The sequence below is a fragment of the Beauveria bassiana genome, assembly GCF_000280675.1.
Source record: "Beauveria bassiana ARSEF 2860 unplaced genomic scaffold BBA_S00115, whole genome shotgun sequence".
Taxonomy (NCBI): domain Eukaryota; kingdom Fungi; phylum Ascomycota; class Sordariomycetes; order Hypocreales; family Cordycipitaceae; genus Beauveria; species Beauveria bassiana.
In genome coordinates this window covers 1722-15306 of record NW_007930950.1, presented here as the reverse complement: position 1 = coordinate 15306, position 13585 = coordinate 1722, and the positions used below count along the sequence as shown (strand labels likewise).

The window sequence follows — 13585 nt, the reverse complement described above, 5'->3', positions numbered from 1 at the left end:
TAAGAGACGGTATTTTCTAATATAGGTATATTACTTATTTATTTACGTTACTTATTTATTAACTATATTATTTAAATTTTATTAGTAGTTTAGAAAGTTTTTATAGTAATTTAAAATAAATAATTTAATTTTTATATATTATCTTCTTAAAACCTTAAGCCTTTATTATAATTACCTTAATTTTAATTCTAAATAAAGATATAATTTATAATTATTAAAATATTATTAATAAGTTAAGGAGTCTAGCTTCTTTACTTAACTAATATAGCTTTATTATACTTAAAAAAGTATTATAAATTTATATAAAGCTTATTAAATAACTTATATATTAATAAAGCTAGTAGTAATAGAATTTCCTTATCTTTTAAGTTACTTATTATAGTAGAAAGAGATAATAAAGGAGGTAAGTTTTAGTTTTAGTAGCTAGCTACTATAAGGTTATTATAACCCTTATATTAAAAGTGCTATCTAGTATAGTACTTAGATTTTAGTAGGCTATATGTTAAAATTAAGGTACTAAACTAGCTAAGCCCTTTTTAGAAGCGCGGGGTAGTCACGTGGTAGGTCTAATAAGTAAAATCATAAGGTCTGACTAGCAAGACTCCTTAAAAATGACGTAGGCCGTCGGCACATACTTCTACGTTTCTCATCGATTGTTAGCATCGCAGTTCTCGTAACCCTCGATACCGCCAGAATTTCGACGGAGAAAGCTATAATGGACCGTTTGATATCTTCCCGGCCAGTCTCATACGTGCGCAGAGCCAGCAGAGCCGCCTCGTACCCGCTGCGCGGCATCTGGTACTTTAGTCGAACAAGGGAGTTCTGGCCGCTATTTCTCGCACGCCTGCTACCGCTTTCGCTCATTTCGCTTGTCGTTTACTTCATATTGTTTGCCTTCACTTTTCTACCGCAATTTGCTTTTTTAGCAATCTTCCATGGATGGGGTGCATGGGTGAATGCGGTCGTGCTGGTGTTGGGTGAAGGATTGATCATTATTCAAGGCCTTTTTGAGGGCTTCTTTGTTGATGAGTGCCGCGTCGATGTCTTCGATGTAAGTCTTGAAAATTGGTACATGGGAGCTTGACTTACTTTTGCAGGCTACTTTGATTCAAAATTCGCTAGAAGACCTGGTTGCTCCTCAACGCGTCCTATACCCAGATGCGCCGAATGCCGTCAGAATGCTTGGCAAGCCCACAAGCCCCGCCATATACACGCCATGGAGCATCATCCAGATCTTGGAGCTCATCGTGTTTCTGCCTCTAAATCTTATTCCTTACGTTGGAACACCGATGTTCATTATGATCACTGGCACACGGCTCGGAAAGCTGGCGCACTACCGTTGGTTCCAGCTTCGCGGACTGTCCAAGGCGGAGCAAAAGAAGGAGCTGAAGTGCCTCGGCTGGGAAAACGTATGGTTTGGATCCGTGGCAATGATTCTGGAGCTTATTCCCATTCTTTCCTTCTTCTTCCTTTTGACCTCCTCTACCGGGGCCGCGCTGTGGACCGCAAGGATGGAACATGAGGCGAGACAACGCGATCTGGAAGCGTCTGCAGACCCAACTGCGCCTCCTCCGTACACAGATTTGGCTGTATGATTGCGCTATGAAAGACTTAGAGGACTCTTGTTCGGGATAAAGTAGAATCACTGGGAATTGCTCGAGGCTGGACGAAAATGTTTCGTTCCATAAAATTGGTCCTCCAGTATCGGGTTTGTAGGCGAGGTAATCGGCACGGCAGGATAGCTCATGTCGACTCACAAACGGGGTCGCCTGTCTTTTTCTGGCCTAGGAAGACAATATGGGCCCCGGGCTGCCCGACAAACCTCAGTTCGGCGCCTCCCATCATATTTGCGATTTGATCTGCAAACATTGTGGTATTTTCGAACAGCAGCAGCGCGAAGTTCCATCTTCATTCAGCGCCTTGAATATACAGAATTCGGTTGGGATATTCCCCTCATATAGTTAACACCCCAAGCTCACGGTGTGTAGAAAACCAAACCACCTTCAAACGGTAGTCATCGCGTACATTGGGCTGCCAGCTGCCAGCTGCTGGCAGCTGGCAGGCAAAACCTCGCGCCAGTACTTGCCCTCTTCCTTCCCTTTCTTTTGCTGTTTGCAAACGAAATCCTTCTTCTACTTCAACGTCCATCTCGATTCGCGATTTCAACTTTAGTCCTTCTTTCATCACCATACTCCTCTCCTTTCGTTTTTTCTCTGCACTCGTTACGCTTCAATTCTGGGCGCTACTCCCGCCACTTCTCGTATGTTTCCTGTGTCCCTTCCCCGGTCTCGCTTTAACTCTTCATCGCAACAGTATCACCCCTTATCTCACCCTCTTTGGTCTCATCAACACCAATTTGGTTATCGTCAATGATTTCTCTAGCCATCAAGGGCCCGTTCCTGGGCTGCTGGCTAGTTGCCAGTCTGGCGTTGGGTTCACCTGAATATTCGTAAGTGATAATCGCCTGTAAGGGATTCCCGGGACTGACCGCTCATGTAGGGAAAATTACTCCAGTTCTCTCGTCGGCAGCCAGCCTGGCACACTTTCCAGCTCCATGGCGGGTGCCTGCAGGATCGAGTCTACCAAGACCATATTCGTCACTCTAGGCTCGGCTAGCAAGCTATCAACGGAGTCAGCTCCCGCTAGAGCAAGCGTTGGAACCACCACCATCATTGTGTCTCCGGTACAATCACAGGTCAAGACTGATCTAAGTGTCGGTGCCGCAACAACTGATTCCGTGCCGGCCTATGAGCCTACCATGGGTTTCTCAAGCCACTCCGAAGCTGGTCATCCTACATCTGAAATCTCATCGCTGGAGTACTCCACGATTTCCCGCACAGTCTTGTCCACCCGCACTGTTACCCTTACCGTTGCACCTGCGGGGAAGGGCTCTACTTCAAGTGCAAGGAGTGTTGCCTCAGACGTCAAAGGTACTGGAGTCAGCTCATCTGTGACCGAGTCCCCTTTGAACGTTGCCACGCGTATCACGCACACTGTTGGTGGTCAGGATGGCCGTTCTACCGTGGTTGAATCCATTATCATCACGGAGCCGGCTGGTGCTTCTACATCGGCGATTCCGGGGACTGCAATCCAGGATAATTCAGCTTCAGTCACTGCGCCCGGTATCCCGGTTCCATCCTATGCTAGCATTACTTCTTCAGGGCTGCCTGTCCATACAAGTTTCACTGCTATAGGTCCTGATGGCTCTTCGACTATCATTGACACAACATGGATAATTCCTGTTCCCCCTACTTCGCTCATGTCTGGCCTCAATCCTCTTCCCTCGGAAGTCTTTTCTTCAGGGCGAATTGTCTCTGGCCTTCCCGCAAAAGCTGCCTCCGAAGCTACTTCTGGGAGCCCTATTACCTCAGTCATGGGCATTCCGACCTGCACCACCGTCACAGTTGTAGGGCCAGACATGCGTCCAACTGTTACGGAGCTGACAATCATCGCTCCAACTGGTGCACCAACTGCAACAACTTTCACTCTGGCGCCTCCTTCTTTCGTGGCTCCAGCTTCCATGACAAATCTTGCCAGTCAGCCACCTATCACAAGCAACAGCATTGTGACTACTATAACGTGGAAAGTTATTGGTGCAGATGGCACTGTTTCGCCAATCATTCAGACCATCACTGCCCCTTCGGGTTCAATTATCTCGAATATTCCTGCCTCGCTTCCTGCAGCAGTTACATCCAGTTTTCCACAGCCTGCTGTAACCGTATCTTCCGGTAACGTGCCGCTTCTGACGCCTTATGGCACTGTCAGTGCAACTGGAGAAAGCCCATCAAGCTTTTCTTCTGTTGTTTCGGGAATAGGTTCAATGCCTACTTTTGTCCCTCCTCCTCCCGGGTTCGAAGTCTCTCATGCCATCACAGAAGAGCCTCCGGCATACACTCTTGCCACTGCTTTACCCAATTTCTCTTATAGAACTACTACAATCGGTTCTCAGGACACCGTTCGTTCTTCTCCCATGCAGTATGGGACGAGCTCTCCGGACAGCGATTGGATTTTCTCGATTATTTATGGTTCTTTCCCAGCACCCACACCTCCCTTCACTCCAATGCCGGAAACTCCTGAGTCTGCTCCCGTGCCAACACCTGCTCCTGTGCCAACACCTGCTCCTGTGCCAACACCTGCTCCTGTGCCAACACCTGTTCCTGGGACATCTGAGCCTGCTTTTGTACCAACACCTGCGCCTGTAGCTCCCGGAACCACACCTGAGCCGTTGCCTGCTCCTGCCACTCCAGAGTCTGTGACAACACTTGTCACTAGCACATGGACCAATACTATCACTGAGCAGACCACAACATATGTCATCAAGTTCCCGTTGACTACAATGGCTACTGTTACGGTTCCGCGTGTGTCAGCATTTCGTAAACGTCTCCCGAGAAGACAAGGGTATGTGGTAATAGGATTTTTCAACTCCCTATTCTAGAAAAACTGCTTAATGACCTATTTTAGCTCCGTTGGCACGTCATTACTTTTCTCAAACTCGAGCACCACCACTCCATCCCCTCTTACCGAAAACACCTCGTTGATTTCAAGTCTTTCATCACAATTGGTGACGCCAATTACAATCGCAGTTCCGACAAGTACAATCTCGGCAAGTACAACTCCATCAAGCTCCATACACACTTCGGCAATTCAGCCTCAGGACCCATCTCCCACTATATGCGCTTCCGGGGGAAGTAGAGTGGGCAACTCAACCGTGAATGTGAGCAACACTTGGCCTTTTGCAAGAACACAACTGACTGGCATAGTTCGATAACGTGCTCCCTGGTCCTCTCCTGAATCCTTCTGGAGATCTGTGGTTCTCGGAGGGCTTTCTTGTGGCACCTCCCTCTTCACCGCCATCAGATGCATACCTTGCGTCATCCGGAAATCAGCTCCTGCAGTTCATGCCCCTAGCTTTAGTTCCAGATGCCCCTTTTGATGGGGCTGGAGATACAGCAGAAATCGGCGTCGGACCAAACGAAATATCTCCCTGCTTCCGCTTCAACTTCTATGGAGCCAGCCTTGGCTGTGCAGCTGAGGGAGTAGAGCAATGGTGCGAGTTCGAGTTCTCAGCATACACGTACAATGAGACTTCGGGCTCTGAGACTTCACTTAACTGGTCAGAGACAAAACGCGTTCCAGCTTGTTCAAATTTCCCTCAAGGTCCTTGCTCCCTCATCCCAGTTCAGCTTGATGGCTACAACGATCTCACCTCCATCTTAATCACAGTCCGTGTTGGGCTGGAACTGAGAGCTTGGTGGGGAGACGATTTCCACGTTGGCTGGACGGACAACACCTGTGAAGCTGCCTCCTGTCGTTCCAGTGCCATTTCTCGCCGTGCTAAACGAGAGGCTTTCAGTCGGGCATCGCGCAGAGGTGTCTGGCAGTGGACTCCAAATGGCGCCAAGAAGCTCGATGACGACTACGTTTGGTCCTCTTTTAAATAGTACAAGTCTTCTGAGGGATATTTACAATTCATTTTGACGAGTTGCTAGAAGATAATGTTGCTGTTATTTCGCCTCGATTTCTTGGAGGGGTGGTATTGTACCTAATTTATGAATGGTGCATTTGGGATGGATTGCAGGACACATAACTTATTACCAAACCCTTTGGGACACGCAATTCTGGCCTGCCAGACTTATCTAATGGAACGCCTTAACATAATTAAAAAATCTTATACCATACAACAGCACATCGATGCAATCACAAACAAGTAGCGCGTAGGTCATCTCCCATGTATGAAGAACGGGCAAATGCACAACATGAATTAGCTATACGACAATTGAAATATGACAATTTATTGAAACAGTATCATCGGTGACCGTTCTCATCCGCGATGCCCCTCTTATATTCTACTAATCCAGTTAAAACCCTTGCTGGGTATCCTAGCCGCCTTGCCCGCAATCGAGAAACCGTATACAGCAGCAATGGGACTGGCAGCAAATACCTTTGCGCTAGTGTACCGAGCAGGGCTTGCAAGAATAGTACCTGCAATAGGCGGTCCCGTGAGCATGGCAAACCCCACAATGGCGAAAGCCATGCCCATACTAACACCAAGCTTGCGCAGGTTAGTTGTGAGGAAAGACTGGACGGCTAGGAAGAGGCTCTGGATGCCAGCGCCAACGACGCCGACCAATATGACGCAGGTATAGAGGCCACAGGTCTTTAGATGGCGATGAAGCAGTACACGAGCACAGAGACGATGATGGAGGTCGGCATGAAGACGTTGACTGCACCGATGCAATCGGCAGTAAAGTTGGGAACGATGTGGCCGACGATTCCCACACCGCTGGGGGTAATCAGCAGGTTGAGAGAGACTGATTATTGTGGTGAAGATGACGAGGTGGCCGATAAGACCTGGAGAGAAGCAAGAGTCAGTGTGAATGGTTTGTTGGTGAGGGCGGAGGGATGCTACTTACACTGCGTCCAGGCGACCCAGACTCCGTCCGGCGGCGGACCCAGCTCAATACTCGATTCGGAAATGACCGGCTTGGTACTTCTGCCAACTACACCACCACCAAGCGCGCCGCCGTTATGGCGATGCTGATACTCGCTGCTAATCTCGCTGTCGTTGTGGGCATCGTGCCCCTCCACCTCTGCGTCGGCGCGTGACCACGCCGGCACCAATGCCTTTTGCCCTGCCGCCCAGACATCGCACTTCTTGTCGTGAAGCCGGCCCAAGGCACGCCTCGGTGGCTGCATCCTGTATCAGGGGCAGCGGCGGCGGCCCCGGGGCCTTTTCCGGGTTAGACATATGGTTGCTGGCGGACGAGGACGACAAGACGGCCAGATGTCTTCCTGTTTCGGAATGGTGATTTGATAAGTTGCTCCGTCTTTTTCGGCGGGTGGAGCTGACCTCAAGTACTGTTGGAAAGGAAATCAGGGAGACTTCGGTGGGAGGCGGCGACGGCCCGCCCTTCACTTCGCTGTGGCTTACTGACGCGGGTTGGGAGAGGGGAAAGCAACATCGAGCGTGTGAGCAGGCTTCTAGGCTTATCAGAATGTCTCATTCACGAACCGAAATAAGTTATCGATTTTGGGTTTTTCGACATCAGTTTACGTCAAAATGACTCGTTGTGGTGCTCAGATATGAAAAAGCAACCGGTCATTGAGAACGGAGACCCGGATGGCCGGGGATGATTGAACAATCATGATATTGCAGGGTCGGGCAATTAGCGTCGGGCAAGTCTGAATTTTCCACCGACTTCACAGCATGCCTTTTCGCCTTTTGAAAATGGTATCCTATTGACAAGCCACAAGAACTAGGCATTGGAGGATTGGGGTATCATCGGCGCTCAGGCTATGTCGTTCGATATGGCAACGCCGTCCTTTCTCGTTGATCGAAAGGCGTGAGGCCACAAAATGTGCCGCCCTTTCTCCTCATTTCTTTGTCGGAAGGCGTGGAGATGCATCTGACGTAGTCGCTTACAAGCTAGAGGCCATTCGGGCCACATGTCTGTCTGTAGCGAGCCGTACATTTGCAGCAACTTCAGCAACCACTTCATCTGGAAATTGCGGCCTTCGTAAGAGACTTGTTTCAATATTCGAATCTCAACATTTGTTCAAGGCAAGGAAGGTATCCTGGTCAATAGCGCTGGTTCTTGCTATCTGTCCACTCTGGTCAAGATCATCAAATGTCGATATGTTGATGTAATATGAACCACTGATCTATCCGAGCAGCAGCACTCGTCAAAAACAACTAATAAGAGAAGAACAAAACTTCGCATCTCATCAAACTCCAGAACAAAAGCGGCGCACTCGCCTGTATGCCCAATCGCCGCAGTGAATATGCCAAATTGTGTATATAGTAGCTCAGATCATTCGATTGTGTTTGTCAAAAGTTTACATGACAACCTAAGGATAGATGTTAATACATAGCGTAAACCCTCGGTATTCGGGACGAACTTACGCAATCACCATCATGTTTACCCTGGGGGATACCCATGTCCTCAAAAGTAGCGGGGCCTTTGCTGGGTTTGGGCGTTGACGTAGAAGGCTTTTCAACCTTAGGCGGCAGAGGCCGATAGCCTCCAGGCGGTGCCGTGCCTACTCTGCCCTGCAAAGGTGCGCCAGGTCCGGGACTTGGTACACGGCCGTGGCGCGACGGGTCTGGTGAACCCAGCCCTGTGGGTGTTCTCGATTGCCTGGGATCCTGAGGGGGCAGAGAGCCGTATCTGTCCGGTCTCCCGGTGCTGCCAATGGCGGTGAGAGGAAGGCGTGGAGTGTATGTCTGCTGGGACATGTGCTGCGGCGGCGGCGGGGCATCGTGCTGAGGCCGAGAGCTGGTTCGGGCGCCGAACTCGTACCCGTGCTGCGAGCCAGCAGGAGGAATACCTCCATATGATTGACGAGATTGTCTTGGCAAATTGTTGGAAGGCGAGGCATCACTGGGATAGGGCTGTGTTGTGGACGACCGCTGGTAGTTCATGTCACCTTGATGAGCACCAGCAGGAGGTAGTCGATGGCCGCCAGATCCCGATACAGGTTGCCCACGACCGACATTGGCCTGTCCTGTGGGATAAAGGCTGTGATTATGTGGATGGATGGGCACAGCGCCAGCGCTAGACGTGCGAATGCCGAAACCACTAATTGGGCGGTCGGCTTGGGGACCAGGTCCTTGAGAGGGCTGAATATACTTTAGGGTGGGTTCATCCTCGGGATAGGGTGCGCTAGACTTGGGCCGGCTTACATTGAGTGGTGCTGGCCGGTCATCAACGGGGTATGGTGCAGCAGACTGCGCTCGATCAGGCTGCGAATCCAAGCGAACATTGAATGGAGGTGTGGTATCGAGGCCGCCGACGACGGAAGCTCGTGATGCATCAGGCAAGGCAATGTGTTCGGACACGATGGTAGGCTTGATGCCTGGAGATGGCATGGGAGAAACGCCATTGGAGCGCCTGCCGCTACCTTCGCCCTCGTTCAGCGTAGGCAAGTGTTGTGGCTGGACTTGAGCAAAACGCTCCGGTCGTTTTCCCCGCATTGAACCGTGTTGAGACTTGATCCTGGTGAGCGTTGTTGTTTCGTGGTCTTTCTTGGACAGGGTTTTATCATGGTCGAGTGAATCCAGTCTACTAATAGCATCCGTGTTTCCATGCCCAGCGGCAAGCTCATACCATTTTCTCGCCTCAGAGAGGCTCTTGTTGACGTGAATACCGATCTCGTGGTAGTATCCTATAGCAAACTCTCCAGTTGGGAGTTTGGCTACTGCAGCCTCTTGGGCATACTTGTAGGCAAGCTCCTCGTTCTTCTTGAAGGTCCCCTCGTGGCCGAAGAGGAACCAACGACTAACGCCGAGCGCCGCCTCCGGGATACCTTGCTTGGCGGCGAGACCGTAGTAGTGCAGCGAATACGCAGGCTTGAACTCGCAGCCAAGCTGGCAGAGCTCGTAGGCCTGGCCCATCTTAAGCTGTGCTTTGGCAAAGCCTTGGTATGCAGCCTTTTCGACATACATCCTAGCCGTTTCCACGTTTGCCGGGATTAAGCCCTCAGGGAGAGCAATATCGGGTAGGTCGCGTGCGATAAGCATGCCATAAACGTAGGCGCCCTGAGGAGCATCTTCGTCTGAACTTTCAGCAGCAAGACGAATGCGCTCGAGTCCTCCAGAATAGTCTTTAGATTCTCCATGTTGTCCCAAGAGACTCATCATGCCCATTCTGTAGAGGGCAGCCGAGTCTTTGAGGCTCATGCCCTTGTAGTAATGTTCCTTGGCTTTGGAAATATCATTGGACTGCTCGTAAAGCATACCGATGCGGTAGTCGGATCTAGCATGTCCAAGGGCGGAGGCGCGTGTGTAGCCGTTGTAAGCTTCTCGCTTGTCCACTCTGTTTCCGAATTTCCCGAATTCCAGCCACTTGGAGCGCAGGTAAAGCGCGTCTGGGTGCTCTTGGTCGGCCAAGTAATTGATAACATGCATGGCGTCAACGCGGAGCTCGTGCTCAATGCGAGGGGTCGAGGGACGAGGCGTTTCGGCAATCTCACGGGCGGCGGCGTCGACGGATATTTCCACCCAGTTGAGAACATCTCTGGCCCAGCTTATCTGCATGGCGATGATTTGAGAGTGAAGGACATGCTTGCGCGAGCTCCAAAGAATCTCTTCTTTGACATCATCTGCGGGTGGGATGTTGTCTCCTGTAACTTTGGGAAATGGGGAAAAGGACGGGGCGCGTTCCAATGATATCGATTCGAGGCGGCTCGAAAGCGAGTCGTCGTTGTGATAAGCGCTAGCGTATTGTTGTGCAGAATCTCTTGTTCTCTTGCTCTTGTCATGAGTAGTTACGGAGGCGGCGTACGAGGGTTGCGGCGATGTTGATGGCTCGCCGACTTGGAGTGGTGCGCCATCGCTTTCCCGTCGCGAGGGAATTTCTGCGGCTTCTAGCTCCATTCGTTGGATATCGTCTTGCATGGCCTGCGGCACCTGAGGAGTGACTCTGCACGAGGCGCCGGAAGATTAGCGCAAGCCGTTTCATCGGTTCCGGCGCGTTGAAAAATATGTCGAGAGGGGTAAACGTGCAACGTACCTCTGTGGCGAGGGTGCCACGACTTCTGGCAAGTAGTAATCATCGAAGCCGCCGGGGACAAAAGTTGCACCAAAATCGGGAGCCATTTCGGCGTTAGAATTGTCAGGCTCGGCTGTTTGTTCAGAGAGGGGTCGAGTGAGGAAGCGGGCAGCAACCAACCAACCATAAAGAAACGGTCGATATAGGCAGATTGTCTCCGTGGGCGGCGGCCAGCAGCTATTCAATGACGGAACCGGGTATTGGCGATAAAAAGGCTCAACGGAGCCCGGTTTGCATCAAGACCAACCTTGAGTGCGCCGAGACGCAGCGGCAGAACTGGTAGTGGCAGAAGGGAGGCGGGCAGGGAGGATTATGAAACAACTTTTCGGCGATATGGAAGAGTAGGGCTAGGTAGCAGTAGATAGGTAGTAGGTAGGCGTAGCTATGTGTATTGCGCCACAGGGCAGCTATAAAATTCGAGCAGCCAAGCCGAAGGGTGTCAAGGCAAAAGAGGCTTTTGGGCCAAGTTGGTGGTGGGGGAGTTGTTGAGTGTACGGATAATCCCAAGTATGAATTTCTTCGTGGGGCGGGATCATTATTAGCTCCACGTCTAGTTATTGAGTAGGTAGGAGACAAGTAAATGATGGTAACACTTAGTAGATTAGAACTGGCGAAAAAAAGGAGCAGCAAGTTGCGAAGGGGTGATCAAGGCAGTTCAGCTTGGAGTAAATGAGCCATCAAGAGAGTACAAGCAAATTGAGCACTTGGTTGATTTTGTTGTCCTCTCCTCGCTTTCTCTCATTTACGCTTATTATGCAAGGCAGAACGTGGAGTACCTTCGTGAGCCAGCTGCCCACCTTGCACCAGCCGCCGTCGTATCATCTCTCCAATCGGCGCATGCCATCCGTCTATTTTTAGGGGTTTCCCGACTGGTGACGTGGACCGACACCTCCTGCCTCATCGCCATCTCGGTAGAGTGTGAATGCTCTGTACCGCCTGTGCCCGATGCAACCTGCTCCAACCTAGGCAGCTTGGACATAATTGTGGCAGTGCAGTCAAACCTCAAAATACGATCTACCATCTGCAAAAGCAGAGACATCAGTGAAAAGGCTCGACATCCTCGCACCTGTACCTGGAACCGCACTGAGACTCTAGAACGTGCACAGAAAGTTGAAAAAAAAAACTATATGGCAAAGAAAATTTTCCTTTGCCGACAAGGCGAGGCGCGATGTAAGTACTTATCGCCACTTGCGGGGGTTCGCCCACTCGCCGCCTTGCCTGCCAAGTACACCAATTCTCATTGCGCACAACGGCAATACCGCAGTTCCTAGTCGAGAGGCTTGAACAGGCATATGCTATTTTCAGCACATTCGGCTGAGGATTGGCCAAAGTTGCCTTGTTCGACTATTTACTATTAGCGGCATGCAATGAAATGATTCGCAAGGCGCATGCCCAGACTTCGCGCTGCTGGCCGGCGTTAGCCGCTGCGGATCTTGTTGACTCCTTCAAAAGAGGCTCAAAATAGCGTAAGCGACCAAAAGTAGACCTCGCGTCCGCTGCGTGCACAACCATGCAAATACACGCGAAGCTCCGTACATTCGCTTATGCCATACTCCGTAGGTAGTAGTCTATATTTCTTAGCAGATCACACACACGTCCGTAAATGAATTGCACACAACCCACTGTGTTTTTGCGATGGCTGTATCATACTGCCAAGCTTGGTCTTCTTTATTTCAGTCATTGCTAAGGCATTCTCTGTCTAGTGTTACGACGGCCGCATTAGCGCGGCTACACCATCCCCATCCTCCGGCCCAACATGCCTCGCCTTACTCCCGTGAGGACCAAGCTTATAGTATTTACAGGAAGTTCAGCTATAGATAGCAGTTTCATATAATGATTAACCTAATAAAACTAAGAAAAATAAGTTAAAGTATATTTTATTTATTAAGTATCTAAAGTAGTTTTCTTTTCTTTACTACTATTTTTCCTTAATTAATATCTTAGTTATATTTATTCTTTATAGTATATATAGGCTTATAAACCTTATATAAAGATATAAGACTTCCTTATAGATTTAAAAATACCTTTTTTGCCTTTTTTATTTTATTTTCTATTATTTACTATATTTCTATTATTTACCTTATTATTATATCTATAAAGAACAGTAATAGTAATAGTAGTAGTAATAGTAGTAATATAAAAGTTTAATTCTTAATAGCTAGTACTAGCTAGTTACTAGTTATTTATAGCTATATATAGGCTATATATATATTATATATCTACTTGGTTAGAATTAGCTACTTAGGTTTAATACTTATAATTAAAAGTCTTTATATAATTTTTCTTAGTTACTACTAATATTATAGTCTTTCTAGATATATTTCTAGTTATCTTATATAAAATGTAATAGTTTTAAATATCTAAAGGTACTAATTAGAAAATAATAATTAAAATAGATATATATATTATCTTTAAAGAGAAAATAACTTTATATATATATATATAGTATAGAATACTATAGGATTTTTATAGTTCTCCCTAACTATTACATTAGTTATCTAAAAAATGTAGTTATAGATAACTTTTTATATAGTAAGAAATATTACTATAGCTTAGGCTATAATTCCGAGATTTAATCTTAGGTAATTTACCTAGAACTAAGTTATAGGTAGTATTTATTATTATTAGATTTAGTATACTATATCTATTAAAGTTATATATAACTTATATAACTTAAAAAATAAAAATACTTTTTATTAAAAAGCTTATTAATTATTTAAAAATAACTAATATAATTGATAAATAAGTAAACTAAATAAATAAATAAGCTACTTTACCTAACCTTTTATTCTTTAACTATTAATAATTAAACTATAATATAAAAATATATTTAAAACTAATTAAAATTCTTTTTTATTAATTTCTATATTTATAATATAAATATATATATTAGGTTTAGTTTAAATATATATATTATATTATTAACTATATATTTTAACTTTTATTTTTTAATTATTATAAGTTTATATTTTATTTTTTATTTTTTATTTAATTATTTATATTTATTTACTTTTTTAAATCTTTTATATTTTATT

The 13585-nt window shown here is 47.3% G+C and overlaps 3 protein-coding genes across 3 annotated transcripts; 1 reads left to right on the top strand and 2 right to left on the bottom strand.

Moving 5' to 3' along the window:
* Positions 1-715: 715 nt before the first annotated feature.
* BBA_10283 (protein family CysZ) lies at positions 716-5441 on the top strand (the record flags this gene model as incomplete). Its single annotated transcript, XM_008605380.1, has 7 exons — positions 716-1051; positions 1098-1589; positions 1962-1980; positions 2314-2449; positions 2500-4398; positions 4462-4714; positions 4761-5441. 7 exons carry the CDS (start codon positions 716-718, stop codon positions 5439-5441), a joined length of 3816 nt encoding a protein of 1271 aa, XP_008603602.1.
* A 398-nt stretch (positions 5442-5839) lies between these two features.
* BBA_10282 (MFS monocarboxylate transporter) lies at positions 5840-6696 on the bottom strand (the record flags this gene model as incomplete). Its single annotated transcript, XM_008605379.1, has 2 exons — positions 5840-6351; positions 6414-6696. The coding sequence occupies 2 exons, from the start codon at positions 6694-6696 to the stop codon at positions 5840-5842; spliced, it is 795 nt and encodes a 264-aa protein (XP_008603601.1).
* A 1140-nt stretch (positions 6697-7836) lies between these two features.
* BBA_10281 (chitin synthase activator) lies at positions 7837-10597 on the bottom strand (the record flags this gene model as incomplete). The annotated part of the gene is made up of 3 exons (XM_008605378.1): positions 7837-7848; positions 7904-10421; positions 10512-10597. The coding sequence occupies 3 exons, from the start codon at positions 10595-10597 to the stop codon at positions 7837-7839; spliced, it is 2616 nt and encodes an 871-aa protein (XP_008603600.1).
* Between the last annotated feature and the right edge of the window lie 2988 nt (positions 10598-13585).